This window comes from Corapipo altera, unplaced genomic scaffold (assembly GCF_003945725.1).
Source record: "Corapipo altera isolate COAL_440 unplaced genomic scaffold, ASM394572v1 45, whole genome shotgun sequence".
NCBI classification, from domain to species: domain Eukaryota; kingdom Metazoa; phylum Chordata; class Aves; order Passeriformes; family Pipridae; genus Corapipo; species Corapipo altera.
The window spans coordinates 20,414,619-20,430,684 of NW_020884877.1; the positions used below are offsets into that span (position 1 = coordinate 20,414,619).

General features: G+C 44.2%; 1 protein-coding gene across 16 annotated transcripts in view; it reads left to right on the forward strand.

The window, feature by feature from the left end:
* The window catches only part of BIN1 (bridging integrator 1), a 93,435-nt gene extending 78,498 nt beyond the window's left edge, over nucleotides 1–14,937 (forward strand). For 9 of the 16 annotated variants that reach the window (XM_027636484.1, XM_027636473.1, XM_027636485.1 and 6 more), the window contains 4 exons: nucleotides 3,900–3,992; nucleotides 4,770–4,880; nucleotides 6,252–6,353; nucleotides 9,327–14,937. In XM_027636484.1, coding sequence (XP_027492285.1) covers nucleotides 3,900–3,992; nucleotides 4,770–4,880; nucleotides 6,252–6,353; nucleotides 9,327–9,434 — 414 coding nt within the window. In that variant the 3' untranslated portion in view covers nucleotides 9,435–14,937. Of the gene's footprint in view, nucleotides 1–3,899; nucleotides 3,993–4,769; nucleotides 4,881–6,251; nucleotides 6,354–7,553; nucleotides 7,605–9,326 lie in introns of all 16 variants that reach the window. The other 7 variants (XM_027636469.1, XM_027636471.1, XM_027636472.1 and 4 more) reach the window with 1 other exon arrangement.
* Nucleotides 14,938–16,066: the final 1,129 nt, after the last annotated feature.

Here is a 16,066-nt window from a genome sequence, read left to right on the forward strand (position 1 = left end):
CCAGACCCTCATTTATGCCCTCTATATCCATCTGGTCTGGGAAAGTCTCAGGTTGCTGCACATTAGCGCTTTGTGAGATATTTCAAGCATAACTGCTTTTTAGTCCCTCTGGACCAACAGCCAGCAGTGTGGACAGAAAACACTCGATCTGGGCACTCAAGCCTGCTTGCTGCTTGAGCTGACTGTATCCAGTGTGTGAGCTCACAGCCTTGGCTTATGCTGAGGAATTTAGTCCTACCAACCTTTCCATTCCCCAGGGCCAGATCACCACCTAGAGTGAGTACTTGGGAGGACATGAGTTAGCTGTGGCTGAGAACCTGGCCTAAGGACTCCCTGTGGCTTGTACTCTCCTTCACATGAGCTTGGGTGATGTTGAGGAAGAGGTTTCCCTTGTGTGTTTTATCAGCCATCGGTGTTTAACACCTGTCATTCTCCTGTATGTGCATTGTCAGTCTGTAAGAGAGGAAAGGCTGGTTTAGCAAGGAAAAATCTTATTCCTTTGAAGTGGATGGGCAGAGGTGAGGTATGACTGTTTCTGACTGAGCTGTACATATGGTCTTGGCTGTAAAAAGTGTTTTGGGCCATTACTCCCTTCCTGGAAACTGATTTCACCCAAAGGACAGTTTACTCAACCAGAGAATGCTACTAGTCAAGATGTTCTCACCATACCAATTCTCACCTTGGCATACCATACATGGTCAAAAAGCAGAACTCCCTGTAGCTGGGGAATCCTCCTCTTCAAGCTTTCTGAAGTGTTTTTGCTGTTGATGAATCATAGAATCATAGAATGAGCTCGGTTGGAAGGGACCTCTGAGATCATCAAGTCCAACCGTTGATCCACTACCACCGTGGTTACTAGACCATGGCACTAAGTGCCACATCCAGTCTCATCTTAAAAACCTCCAGGGATGAAGAATCCACCACTTCGCTGGGCAGCCCATTCCAATGTCTGATTACCCGCTCTGTAAAGAAATTCTTTCTAATATCCAACCTAAACCTTCCCTGGCAGAGCTTAAGACCATGCCCTCCTGTCTTACTGATAGTTACCTGGGAGAAGAGACCAACCCCCACCTGGCTACAACCTCCTTTCAGAGAGTTGTAGAGAGTGATGAGGTCTCCCCTGAGCCTCCTCTTCTCCAGGCTGAACAGCCCCAGCTCCCTCAGCCTTTCCTCATAGGACTTGTGCTCGAGTCCCTTCACCAACCTTGTTGCTCTTCTCTGGACCTGCTCCAGCACCTCAATGTCCTTCCTGAACTGAGGGGCCCAGAACTGGACACAGTACTCCAGGTGTGGCCTCACCAGCACTGAGTACAGAGGAAGAATCACTTCCCTGGTCCTACTGGCCACACTGTTCCTGATCCAGGCCAGGATGCCATTGGCCTTCTTGGCCACCTGGGCACACTGCTGACTCGTGTTGAGCTTCCTGTCAATCCAAACTCTCAGGTCCCTTTCTGCCTGGCTGCTCTCCAGCCACTCTGTCCCCAGCCTGTAGTGCTGCAGGGGGTTGTTGTGGCCAAAGTGCAGGACCCGGCACTTGGCCTTGTTGAACCTCATCCTGTTGGAATCAGCCCAACTCTCCAGCTTGTCCAGGTCCCTCTTCAGAGCCCTCCTGCCTTCCAGCTGATTGACACTGCCCCCCAGCTTAGTGTCATCTGCAAATTTGCTAATGAGAGACTTGTTGTATGGTTATGTAGTCCCATAGACCAAGAGGTTAACAACTGCATAGAAACGTGAATGCAGCAGAGCTTGCTTAGTTCTGCAGACTGGAAAACTTGCATTTGGTATGTATGATGCTGCTGTTGGAATAAACCAAGCTTTCAAACCTAGTAACAGCAGTGAGCAATTCTTCTTCTCCCTATGATATCTTTCCACAACTGTAAATGCTTTTATAGGCCTTGGGATGCCCCACAGGTATATAAAATAGAAAAATTAGTAGCTGACATGTTGAAATGCAGGGGATTAATTTAGGTTCAGTTTCTCTGATTATTAAATACTGTTTTTGCAAATTAGCTGCTTTTAAGGAAAAACCCCTCATACTGAGCTCCTTTTCACTTGTCCACATAAAAAACATGCTTGGCCAGATAGAGTTGGCCTGGCATCAGTCCCAATTCCAGTTTCACTGAATCCAAATAAAAAGCAACCTGGGAGTGAATCCAATTACACAGGAGAAGCCTTTGTATCATTTCATATGCATATATTTGCCTTAGCACTACCAAAGCTGCAGAGGGAATCCTCTGTTGGATGGGAACAGCTCTGCTCTTTGTCATGTGTTCTGGCAGTATAGGCCTGTGGACGTGGTGATGGGGAGACATGAGGAAGGATGTGATAGGAGAGGAGAGCATGTATTAGATGACACCACTGGAGCAGCTGAAGGTATAGTAATAGATTTTTATCAAATCAAGGATATATTTCTTTGTTGTTGCTGCTATTAGAATACTACTTGGAGCACTGTGCCAATGCATGGCTAGTAGCCAGATGGGTGTGTATTTAAGGGTTACCGTGGTCATTGCTTTACCCTGGGCTTTTTTAAGGTTGGGACTATGAGAATTGCAACATTAAGGAATCTGGACAGTGTCTTGTTTTGATATTATTGTGTTCAGGGGTACACGTGTCATATTTTAACTGCAGCTGAAAACTAAGCACAATTTCCCTGACAGCTTATTTCCCTCCCCTTGATGGGAGGGGTTAGAGAATTGGAAGGGTAAAAGTAAGAAAACTTGTGGATTGAGATGAGAACAGCTTGATTCAAATAAAATAATAATAATCAATTATCATGGAAAGGAAAATAACAATAAGAGAGAAATAGAACTAAAGAAAAACAAGTGATGCAAATGAAGAACAATTGCTCATCACCACTGAGGCCCAGCCCATTCCTGAGCAATGGCCCTTGGCCAGCTTTACCTCTAGTTTATTTATAAACTGAGCATGATGACATGTGATATGGAATATCCCTTCAACCAGTTTGGGTCAGCTGTCCTGGCTTTGTCCCCTCTCAGCTTCTTGTGCCCTGCAGGCTCCTCGCTGTCAGGGCATCATGAGAAGCTGAAAAGTCCTTGACTTAGTGTAGGCACTGGTCAGGAATAACTAAAACATCAGTGGGTTATCAACTCTACTCTCATCCTAAATTCAAAACATGGCCCTGTACCAGCTATTAGGAAGAAAATAACCTGTATCCCAGCTGAACCAGGACAACATGTTTATCAAATGTATAAGGCATGTAGGCATACTAAAGCTGGTTATTCTCATGTATTAAAAATGGCAAATTTTGGGAGTCTTCCCAGATGCTGCCTGGTCCATCTCCCACTGGGCTGATCTACAACACTGATGCTACCAGATGCAACATACTTCCTGCATTGCTGCAATTTCTGGGAGGGGCAAATGAATATCTTTAGTTTTGTGTTAAAACAGAGTTAATGTCATGTTGATGCTGGGTCCAGACTAAGTTCCAAATCTGAACACATTATTACCATGCTCTTCTGTTTCTGGGAGGTGGCAAGTGCTTAAATATTCTGTAATTGTATCCTTGGAAGTAGCTTATTGAGAGATCCTTGTACTTTGGCATGCAAGAGAACTTGTATTCATGTACAAGTGGGCAATCTAGATGTAATGGTAGATACTGTGTAAAGTAGGTCTGCAGTTGAAATTTTCGGAGTTTCATTGATTTCCTGCTGTGAGCCTGGAGTGAGGGAATTCAGGCAATTCAGGCTATGTGGTGATTTCTGTGGGTTGCAGGGAAAGAGGGAGGAAGAAACATAGCCAGAGCCTGCAGTGTCTCACTTGTTTGCAGCAGGTGGCAGCAGGCAGCAGCAGAGCACTTGGGCAGGCTGGCTGCACGTTGCTGCTCACACATGTAGCTGGAATGAGAATAACATCCCACCGGGATAACTTTTGTATTGCAGCCTACAGAAGCAGCCCATGCAGGAGCTGAAGCAGCTGGATCAGAAGCAGCAGCTGGAGCTGAAACATCTAAAACTGAAGCTGACTCAGGATCGGTAAATACCTCGAGGGACAGCAGTCCCTTTTCTCCATCACATCCCTTTGTTATACAGAAGATGTGGGAGACTGGGTTGGGAAAAGAGCTGCATAGCTTGGAAAAGCACATCCCTGCTCCCTGAGGAGTTACAATGCTCTTATTCAGAGGCTTAGTTGTTGCATTTTATCTGTGCAGTGCTTAGGGAGAAGTTCTGCTGGAAGATTCACTAAAAGAATTGTCCCTTCATCCATCCTGTGAAGCCAGTTCACAGCCCATGCTGTCCTAGGCTTGTGTTGTCTGCTGGATTCCCCCTTGCTTGCCATTTATTTTACCTACCCTGTCCTCTGGGCTCTGCCTATGTCCCCTGAATATCCAGGCTCCCTCTTTTTTTTGGTGACACTGCCACGTTTTTAGGGGACTGGAGTAGGTCCCAACTCATGGCAGCTTGGGTCTTATAGGCTGTCACATGTGAGTTGTCTGTTCCACGAGGGCTCTGTAAGAATGCATTGTGACCACAGCAAATGGGAAATGCTGGGCATTATGGTCCCAGAAAAACTATAAATCATCTCTGCCTTTCTGCAGTCTTAGGCAGAGGAAGACAGCAGTCACCACTCCTGCTTTCTCACTACTGCCTCTGCTGTCCTTTGGGGTCTTTTTGTCACTGGTATGCTGGGAAAACCCACTGAAGCCATGGGATGGTTGGGATGTGGATCCTCCAGGATGGACTTGGAGCTTCAGTTTTGGATTCTGTTTTTTCAATGGCTTTTTTCCTTCCTTGGCTGCCACTGCCTACCAGACCTCTCTGCCTGCTGTTGTTGTGGAAACTTTCCCTGCAACTGTCAATGGCGCTATGGAAGCAGGTGCTTCATCTGAAAGAGCTGACATGCCCCCAGGATTTCTGTTCAAGGTGAGTATGTGGTGGTGGGGCATTGAGTTCCTGGTGATTATCTTTTCTTTCCTGTAATGAATTAGTTGCTTTCACTCAGCATGTCCATGGGCTATGCCACATTAAAAGGCAGAAAGGAAATTGAAGGAGAAATACACCTTCCTCAGTGCAGCTTCATGCAGTTCCAAATGTTTCAAAGGACTGGTAAGAGCATCAGCATCTAAAGGTGTTACTGTGCTGTGTAGAAAAACCCCTTCTCTCTGCTGCAGTTGGTTTTGTCTTGGTGGTGTGGTAGTTTCAGTCACAGACTCTGGATAGTGAATAAAAAGTTGTGCTCCCAGCTGAAAAAGTTAAACTTTGGTGCATGTGGTAATTGGAGAAGAATTGGAAACACCAGAAGAAACAGAGGACTGGGTCTGGAGAAATGAGAAAGCCAGGATGAATAGAGAAAAATAAAGGAGTAGGAAGGGAAGTTGGGTGGATGTTCTGAACACGCCAAAGATCACTTGCAGCTTTTTTTCGTAGGTGTGGAGGAAGGAGTGATTCTGGATGAGGATAGGCCATAAATATAATGTGCATAATGGAATATGGCAGGAAGACAGCATAGGTGCATCATACCCTGAAAAGTGAGAAATGACAGCCTTCTGCTATAGGAATGCTTTTGTCTGCTTTAGTCATGTCCATTGTTTTTTTTTTTCTGGGATTCTACTAAAATCAGAAGAATGGCAAAAGCCGATGAACAATAGGAGGCTCATAACATTTAGGCTGGTTACAGGTGGTATTATGGGCTATAGTGCTCAAAGTGGAGAGCTGTGGTTTGAAGTAGAAAAGCTGTAACACAGATGTTGAAAGGCAGTAGGCTGAATACCAAAGAGAAAACATGGATATCATCATCCAAACTAATACTCTTTCCTACATTTCTTCTCCCTACTTGCTGTGACAGAGGTGGGAAGCTATGATCTCTAATAGTGTTGCAGTCCAGCTGCAGAAAGAATATAGGGCACCATTCAAGTGGACACAGACTTTCTACCCTGTGAGGTTTTTGTGCCCACACCATGAGAATTCAACCCTCCTGAAGGACAGGGAGGTGCTGATTGATACATAACAAGTTGCATAAGACTCATCAGGATGCTGTTGTGGCCAAGGAGAGCTGCATGCCAGGCTGTATGAACAAGCCTGTAGTCATTAAATTAAGGGAATCAGTTATTCCCCTGGATGGGACATTTGTGATCAAAGCTTACCCTACATTAAGCATCAGGTTGGATCAGATGGCCTTGAAATGTGGTTTCCAACCTGAATCATCCAGTGAATCAATGAAGAGGAAACCCTTGTCACCTGTTACGGAGCTGGGTGAGAGAAGGTTGGGCTCACCCACCTCTCCTCTGCCTGTAGGTCCAGGCCATGCATGATTACACCGCCACCGACAGTGATGAGCTGCAGCTGAAGGCCGGGGATGTGGTGCTTGTGATTCCATTTGAGAACCCTGAGGAGCAGGTGAGTGGGGAAGATGGGGTGTGAGCCTGGCCCATGTGGAGCCAATGGGGTTTCCAGAGCTGCTTCTTTATTCACTAACAGTCGGCTGGCTGGATGCAGAGCCATTAGTTTGTGGCTGGGAGATGGCAAGAGAAAACGGTTGTCCTTGAGCTTGAGATTGGCTTCCTGCAATAAAGGGGAGGACTCTGCTTGTTATTGGAAAGTAGAGACATTATCCTACATAAAGCATATGGAGTAGCAGTGGGTTCCTGTCCCTGTTAGAACATTTGAGCCAATACTATGACTCTTGATCAGGGAGCTCAACATAGCCCGTATTTTGCCTCTTCACTGCCCCTTAAATTGATGCACATTCCCTGTGATCACTAAAGTTCAGACTGTAGCATTGAGAGGAGTGATCCACACTTTATGATGATGTTTTCTCCTGTTTTGAGAAATGTTGGAGCTCCAAGAAAGCAGCTGTCGGTGGATGATGGCTTATACTTCACCATAGCAATGGCTGTTTCCAAACGACTGTGTTTGGTCAGGAGATGGCAGCAGAATCAAAGGCTGGTGCGGGTCTCTCAGCCCTGGAGAACAGTCTTGCTGCCCATCTTCAACCTGAATTTAATTGACCGTGTTTTTCTTTGAGTTATTTCTGGAAGCTTTGACTAAGTCCTCCTCACTTGCTGTGTTTGAGGGGCACCCAGCTGGTAATCTGCAGCAGCTTTACTACTTCCACTGAGAGAGATGGTGATTTTATAAAATTTATACTCACATCTCCAGGTTTTTGTTTGGAAAAGAAACAAATTCTCCAAACTGATTCAGCAGTCATCAGCTCTTTGGGTTTGGCCAAGTCCAGACAAGGTCTGGATTCCACAAGGGATAAAGGGAAGGTGAGGTAGTTTACTACCTCAGAAGATGTGGATCCTCTGTTGGCTTTGTGAATTATGGAGGCAGATCATGCTGATGCCTGTGAAATGGAGCTATAATCTGCCAACAGTTCCCACAGAGCTAGGGGGGAAGGACTCTTTGGGGAACACACAGTGATTCCTTCTGGAGACAAGACTCTTCACTGAGTGGAACTGCCCTGCAAAAGCATTTCTGAGCATTTCTTTCTCAGAAGGCTTTCTGGATGGGAAAAGCCTGACAGCTCCCCTAGTTTCTGTGGTAGGAGTTGGCGTTTGTGGAGCAGTTTTTCAACGCCCTGTGTTTGCACTCTAGCTGGATGTGGGTGCAACAGCCATGAACTCGAGACTCTCCAAGCTGCAGAGGGTGAGCTCTGAGTGTTGCTAACATAACACTGTAGCTGCACTGAAGCCCCTTAACCCTTCTACAGTGCATCCTGTGCTACAGCTAACCTCAACCATCCCCAGCCAGAAAATGCTGGCTATTAACATGTGCATGAACTGTGCACGTGAGTGGAGGAAGCTTAGGATGACAGACTGTGGTCCATGTCCCCATCTTGCAGCTTAGGTATCAGTTTGTGGATATGTCATCCAGGCCTGGATTCATCTCTCTTGATAGAAGAAAGGGTTGAGGGCAGCAGTGCTTCTAAGCCGGCACTTAAATGGCATGGTTTAAAATTGTCAGGGCTCAGTCTGGGTCCTTGTGTCTAATCCCTACAGCTGAGGAGACCCTTGGTGGCAGGATGAGGTGGGAGTGATGCATGCTGTATGGCACAGACGCTATGTGCAAATGGATGAGCTTTTGTGCTTGGCGTGCTGTGAGCTGGAAGCTGCCTTCCAGACACTTGGGCCCAGTGTCTTCTGCCTAGTTGTTTGTCTTCCTGATTTATGGCACATCAATCCTCCCACAGCCCCTGCAGCTGGCTGCTGCAGATGGGCTCCCATCTCCTGCCATTCTCATGACATCTCCTGAATGTTCAAATCTAAGGCAGCAGCAAGGGCTAAGTGAGCTTGCAGGCACCCAGAGCTATGCAGCTCTTTTGCCTCATGCTGCACCCTTAACACATAGGCTGCCCCACTGCAAATGGCTCACATGAGAGGGTACATTTTCATGCTGAAGGGGTGCTTCCATGGTGGCAGCTCCAAGGCATGTGGAGAATAGGGTGGTTGCACACCTGAGCTGCAAGCAGTGCAGCCTTCCCACCTTGAATATCTTGTCTTCCTCACATGCCTAGGATGGAGCAGAAATCTCAGCGCTAGACAGCCTGCAGGCAGAAGGTGAAATGTCTGGTTCTCCTCATGAGTGGATTCTGCCAAGCAGGACTCCATTTGCCTCAGTGAAAATTCATCCATGTTTATAGATGTATAGGTTGGTGGCTAGGGAAGACCCTTCAGAGAGACCTTGAGTGTGTAGCCAAGTTTGAGAGTTTTGCTGATCTCACTCTGCATCAAGCCCAACAGACTCCTGAGTTTTGGGAAGATGAATTGAGCTTCTCAGCTCCCAATGCTCATAGATCAGGATTTCAGTGTAGCAGACAAGACTTATTTTGCCTGTACCAGCTCTAAAATGCCAGTCATCAGGTGCTCTGACTGGAGCAGGGGATGAGCATCTCCAGGGATTCATTCATCCTTTCCAGATACCTGTGCCCAAGATGAATGGGTTGAATTACACTCTGGACGTGCCTGTCACTTTTATGACTATGGAAAATGCTGGACCCCTCATGTTTAGATGGTGAAAGTTGAGATAGGTGATTCCCATCCTGTAGGTCTAGGGTCTCTTTTGGCAGAATTTCTCCTGCTTCATTGGGTATAAATTACAATATATTTCTGTTACACTTCATTCTTTACAGTTTCACAGTGTCTGCACAGTCTGGGTCAAATTGGAGCTCTGGTGGGATGTAACATTCTCTCCATTTAAAAGGGAACAAATGCATTTTTTCCTTCTTCCCCATACTCCTCCTAGATTGTCTCCAAGCCAAATACAAGCATGGCTTTGATAATGCCTTGACACCTCCTTGGCCTGTGCTCTGTAACAAAAATCCCTGCTCACATCTATCCCTTAGCACCTGATTTCTGTCTTCTCCTCTAGGATGAAGGATGGCTGATGGGTGTGAAGGAGTCTGACTGGATCCAGCATAAGGAACTTGACCAATGCCGAGGGGTTTTCCCAGAGAATTTCACAGAACGGGTGCAGTGAAAGCTCAAGCCCACCAGCTGCATTTCTGCTGGAAGAAAGCAAGTTTTCTGATAGATAATTGAAAAAGAACAACAGAAGGAAAAGAAGAGAGAATTTTAAAGGATCAGAAGCCTGAAAAAAAGTCAGCTTAAAGGGTGTGTTCTTCTCAAAGGGCAAGGTTTCAGAAGTAAATTGAAATTCAAAGTGTTATTGAAATATACACATATTAATAATAATAAGGCAATTCAGATACCCTCTTTCCCCTTTGGTTTAAACAGCATTTGAATTCAAAGGACTGATGCAGAAGCAACTCAGTGTGGTTCTCTAAATACTGCATTGACTGAATTGGTGAGATGTCAGCCTGATCCCTGGAAAGGCAGTATTTGTCTAACAGCTTGAGAGTAGAAGGTGCGTTTGCTCTTGGCTGGGTTAATCTGTTTTATCTTGAAGGTGACTTGCATGGCAACCATAAAAATTCAGCCTTCCCTACATGTTCAACCTACAGTAGGCCAGACTTTCTGTTATGCTGTTGAAAAAAATACTTAGTGTATAGTGTTCACCAATACAATGTATGTGTGTGTGTGTATTTTATTTTCTTCCTTTAAAACAATGTTACACAAACTGTGATTTTCGTACGTGTAAAGATAGAAGAAACTACATGGAAAGGGCATGAAGAAGGTGAAATGTGTGAAGCTGTGCTCAGTCCAAAGTTCTTTCAAATGCAGACACTTAAATTCTCACAATAGTGTTAGCCTGTGAAATCCTAAGGGGAATGGACAAATTCAAGAAGAGAAGCAAGGAAAAACAAACATGCTATTTGGATGTCTGTGAAATTTAGGAGAGGGAATCTTCTGACCCTCCCCCCCAACCCTATAGGTGATTTCAGAAAAGCTTAGATTCATGTAGATGGAAGATAGCTCTAAAATCTACTGGTTAGAAAATTTGCTTTTAAAGAAAGAGATAAGGGAAGAATTTTTTTTTTTCCTGTAAGCATATCTAAGAAAAAACACCAAGTTAAAAACAACTTGCTTTCTGTGTTTTTCATTGGCATTGTTTTTTGTGGAATTGTATTACTTATTTTCCTTTGAAGAGTTCTGTAAGTGAAATATCATTAGATCAGCTTTCTCCAGTGCTGTGCTGATGATCAAGTTAACCTCTATAAAAACTGGACTCTTGAAATGCTCATTTAAAATGGCTGCGTGACTTCAGGATGTTTTAATGCATTAGAAAGGAAGGCACGAATATCAAAGTGTCAGTGTCAAGGAGACACTCTGCAGTCTAATACTGATGCTGAGTCCTTTCCTCTACCTTTCCTTTGCTTCTGTTTGTTTTTGAGTTTTGTTTTTTTGAGTTTAGACAAGCAGATGACAAGGCTATTTCTAAGTGCATATTACAGTTGTTAAAATAAGCCGGTCTGACTCTCCAAGACTCTAAAGTCCCACAAAGGTACTTTAAACTTTACTTGAATACTGATGCAGCTGGCAAGCAAGTCAGGCTATTTTAATTTTTTATGGCTTCCCCTCTTGCCCCATGATTGTTTTCCCCTGAGGGATTTTTAACAGTGAGGTTACCTCCTGCTGCAAAGGGACAGGATTACTCTGAAATTATCTTCTGAACTGTTAGGAGTTGGCTTTTGTCAAAGCTGCACAAAATGCTGACAAAGACTACTGAAAAGCCCACCTTTTCCAATCTGTTTGGATTACTCATGAAACAACAGAAAAAACATTGTAGGACAAAAATTGTGGTTTTTAAGAACAATTAGTTCAGAGAGACTGATCGGATTTTTATTAGCAAATATATTCTTATAAGTGCATGAGTTGTTGGAGTTCCTCCTGCTTTCAGTTTGAAAGATGATCCATGCTAGCTATTTACAGCAATTAATAGATATCAAATCTGTTCTACGTACCCAAATCCCGTCTCTTTTTTTCTTTTCTTTTTTTTTTTTTTTACTAGATGTGCAGGAATTCATTTTACATCACTGTTAGAAAGCCCAATCATATTTAGGAGTAACTGCTCACAATACAGAAGGACTGGACTCCACAAGTTGTAGTATGGTGAGCTGTTACTTTAGAATACTGCCCTGTTTGATATATATTTTTTTTTTCATCAGGATTGTCTTTATTATTACTCTTTTTTTTTCCAAAATATCTATTTTTATGCATTGTGACTCCCATTACTTCTTTGAAGATTATTCATATAAAATATACATTTAAATATTCATAGAAATATATATATATATTAAAAAGCGGGTTGATCCAATTAACATAATGCTGTCAGCTTAAAATGTTTATTTTTATGCAAAACCTGTGGATAATAGCTTTCGATTTTTTAAAAGAAAGACAAGATTCTAAGTACCAGAGCTGTGATTTTTGTCTTGTAGTAAGTGTTCTAGACCATTTAGAAAGCTGTGCTGATACCTAATTTATTGTGGGGTTTTTTAGCTGTTGTTGTTGTCCTCTTCTGTGTTTAAACCAGATGACTGTCCCAACAAAGATCCTTGTAAGGCCTTTTCATTTTACTGAGCTTGCAAAGTAACTATCCAGTACTGTATTGTCCCTGCAGAAGTGGTAGCACTCTGCGAAAAAGGGATGTTGTTTTCAGGTCACGAGTGATGCTCCAATATTGCCAGTGGGGAGGGTGTTGTGCCTCTCTCCATTTGCTTCCCCCAACCCAAAAATCCCAAGCCCCAAACCCCCTTGTTTAGAGCAGGTTAGGGTGGGTTACCTGGATCTTGCATTGCTCACAGATAAGTGGTGTCAGCACATCTCAGTCAGATTCTGAAAATGCAGGATCAGACCCACAGTTTATAAATTGCCTTATGTGAGAGTAGGATGACATAGCAGTAAGCTTGTAGATGGCAATGTTTTTTGGAACCAGGAGATCTATCTCCTGGGTCATGTTCAGCCTCCTAAACAGCCATGACTCCTCCCATTTTCAGTATTTTTGCATCTCCTAAATACCTTGGTTCTAGTTGGTATTACCTGATGAAATGAATTTCCCATCTTCTTTGGCTTAGGTCTGATTCAAATAGAAAGAGGGACAAGTAAACTCCCAAGTAGGCTGTGCCCACAGTGGTTTTTCAGTTTGCGGGCTGAACTGAAAAATCTGAGGAAAAAGTTATAAGGGTGGCCTGAGACAATTTTTTTTTCCCATTTTCTCAGTGGAATGAAAAAGGGAAAAATTAAAACAAACAAACAAATCCTTTCATGCCAAAATGAAATGTTCATTTCTAAGGTTGCATGTTGTGTCTTGGGCTGTAACAAATTGCTTTGAAGCAAAAATGTGAAACCTGTTCTGAAAATGCTGAAAGAAAATGTTTTAATGTTAGTAGTCTTTTTACCTTTGCCTTTCTTCTTAATCTGATGACTGATTACAGTTAATCCTAAACTGTATTTTTTGCGATACATTATCCACTGAAGAGAACCCAAAGAAGCCTATTGCCCAGTTCTGCTCCACTGACAGGCACACTGGACACATTTCAGGGAATACCTGGTATCTGGCCCAGCAAAGCTGCTGTTTCCCCATTTAATAATCTTCCACTTGATTGTTTTACCGGGTGAACAATAAAAGCATCTCTCATCCCGTGCCATTGACTGGTTTTGTAGCCTGGCTTAGAAAAACATTCTTGCTCTGGTCTTAGTTTGGTCACAGATTTATGACTATAGATTTATGATTCTACTCCAGTTTGAGCCTAATCCCATTGTGCAGTGGGAATTATCATTTGCCCATCTGATAAGAAAGAAATAAGGCATTGCTTTTTCTCCCTTTTTCTGTCTTAGCAGTGTCAGTAGTATATCTTTATTAGATAGAATTAAGGAAGGTCCCAGGATAAAGATGAATGTGGTGTTCCAGGTGAGACTCCCGCATACTTTGCTGTTTTCCATGGGCATTCCTCAGCTGTCTGTTTTTATCACCTTTGTGTTTCTTGGCTGTGAAGGTGATGCAGTAAAAGGGGTTGTGCAGGTTCATTCCAGCTGCTCAGAGCTGGTGTTGCTTTGTATGATTTGTTTGCCACAGTCCTTGAAGCTTTGTTCACAATTGCAGAACCCTTTCCTGTCCCACTATCCAAAGACTGTGACCAAGGCAGACACCTCCAAGTCAAAGGGGAGCTGAAGCAGGAGTGAGGGCCCCATATTCTGCCTGGAATTGGGATGTCAGCTCAATTGAGTTTTGCAGCTGTCTCTCGGAGGCAAAAGGCCCAAGGCTAAGGAAATGCTGGGAGAGGATGGAGAGATGATCCATTATCTTTTTCATTTTGGGTTGATGTGCTGACTGCCTCAACTCTTAGTTCCAGGAAAGTCCAGAAACTCTTTGTTTAGGGCTAAGAACAAAATACAAATACAGATGTGCATGGTCAATATGATAACAATTGCCTTTCACCTGCCAAGGGCACTGAGTTTAGAGTTTCCTCTTTCTTGCTTTGTGCTGGACACACTGAATGCTCTGCCAGTGTTGAAAATGTTTTGGGTGCTGTGCAGTCAGTGCCCCAAAACAGGGAATGTTCTTTGTTGGAGGATGCAGAGGTGTCTCTCAGCCCTTTCTAGGAAGACCTACAGATCTTCCACAGACAAGCCTGTGTACATCTAACACAGTAGCCTCTAATTTCAGTAGCCTGTGTGTTTTTATCATCTGGCCCCACTCTCCAGCTCCTCCCACTTCCCAGCCTCTCCCATGCTCTTTGAGGATGATGGCAGCATAGGGCATGTCCCATCAGCAAAAAGTGCAAAGCTAGAAGATGCACAAACGTGTCCGTCAGCAAACCGTACGCCCTAATGCAGCTTTATAGTGCTGATATCAGGAAAACAAGCAACAGCTTTTTGTCTCTGGGCTGCCAAAAGGGAAACTATTCCTTGCCACCCTGATACTGGTGCAGACACCTCTCTGCATGCATGCTCTGGTTCAGACATTTCTGCGTAGCAAACTCCTGATGGAAAGGGTCCCTGTGGTCCCCAGAGGTGGATTGTACCACCAGTCTTCATGAAGCATCAGGTCTGTAGCTGATGCATGAGGTCTGAGAATTAGAAGATCCTTTTGGAAATTTTGCTTATGAAACTAAATGGACAAGCTACAGCTGTGAAGACTGGTCTGTATGAGCTTGTACTTTGATGTGTCCTATGGCTATAATTCCTTCACCTGTTTTTGCAGCATATTCTACTAATCCTGACCCTAGTCTGCGTTTCATGTAGAAGGTCCCTACTTGAAACTTGCCAGATGCAGTCCTGGGCTTATTGCTTCTCTTTAACTGAATTAAATGGGAACTACTTTGGCAATGTATTAGCAATCTGTTTTCCTTCTGTTTATTCAGTATCTGAGTTTAATCACAATGACCTGAGAAATGTTTGGGGGTTGAGTGGTTTTTTTTATTATTTTAATTTTTGTTTTGTTTAAACAAAGCTGAACAATTCCCATTGTATTCAGAGCTGTGATGCCCAGTTCCAGTGACAAGTGCTAGATGAAGTGCTAGATGAATTTGTCCCATCTTGTTTCTTGGCGATGTTCAGAAATATAATTTGTGTCATCCTAAGTCCTGCGTCTGTTTCTCTCTCTCTTATTTTTCCCTACCTTTATGTTAAGAAGCTGAAACCATTCAGGAATTTTTCTCCTCAAAGAGGTGAGTAGCTTCAAAGAGGTTTGGTGTCCAGGCACCTTTAACACTGGGAGTTCTTACAAACACATGGGATGGAGAGGGCAGTGCTGGTCCTTCCCTTAATGACTACTACAGTAGAATAAACTCCTCTAGTAGCCATCTCTGTTCCGGTTGATTGTGAGGACCTGACACCAAACAAATGCAGTGTAGAAAAGGATTTAAGATCTTTGTTTTTTAATAGCTACTAACTCCTAAATAATGTGACCTTCATTCTCTAAGGCAAGTCTGTTGTGAATATGACACCACAAGGGCACTCTACCCCATCTGGCCAGACTTCTCCCAGTTCCCTCTGGCCTGTTGCCACACCTGGTCTCCGTTCCCAGGCTGGCTTTGGGATCTGCTCTCTGATGGGGTAGAAAGGGTGTGTTGGTGCCCTTTCACTACAGTGATCTTGGACTTAAGAGGGACAGGATTAGAGGGGTTCACAGTTCATAGCTGACTGTTTGGGGCCAATCCCTTGGATGCCTCTTTCTAGATGGGCTTGGCATAGCTGCACATGGGATGTTGTGTGTAAATAGCAAGTTCTGGCCAAAGGCCAGACTAGGATCTGATGGAAATCAGTGCCAGTTAGCATTTTGATGAATGGACTGTCAGAGTCCACTTTAGCTTTAGCATGCAGGTGCTCAAGCCTCAGAGCCAGCACGGGGAGCTGACCAGGCTGTTGCTCACATAATTCCTTCACTTAGTGCCTTTTACCCTCTCACCTCTGTATCACTGGGATGGACCTGAATCAAGTCTTGTGGCAGAGGGGAAGAGGCAGGCTGTGCCACTGAAACTATCACTGCAGTTGGTGACTCAGGCTCTGCCTTAGCGCGTGGCATGATGACTCCTAGAAAGCTGAGCCGGGCCAGCTCTGCTACAGCTGGAAGCTTGCAGGGCAAGAGCGAGACCGGGAGGCATGGAGGCTCTGTGCGTGCCTTCTGTTTGCCCTTCCTCACACAGTTTCATTCCCATAACCCAGAAATACAAAGGAAAAGGGAGAGGAGAAGACGGCCGGCCAAGGGGA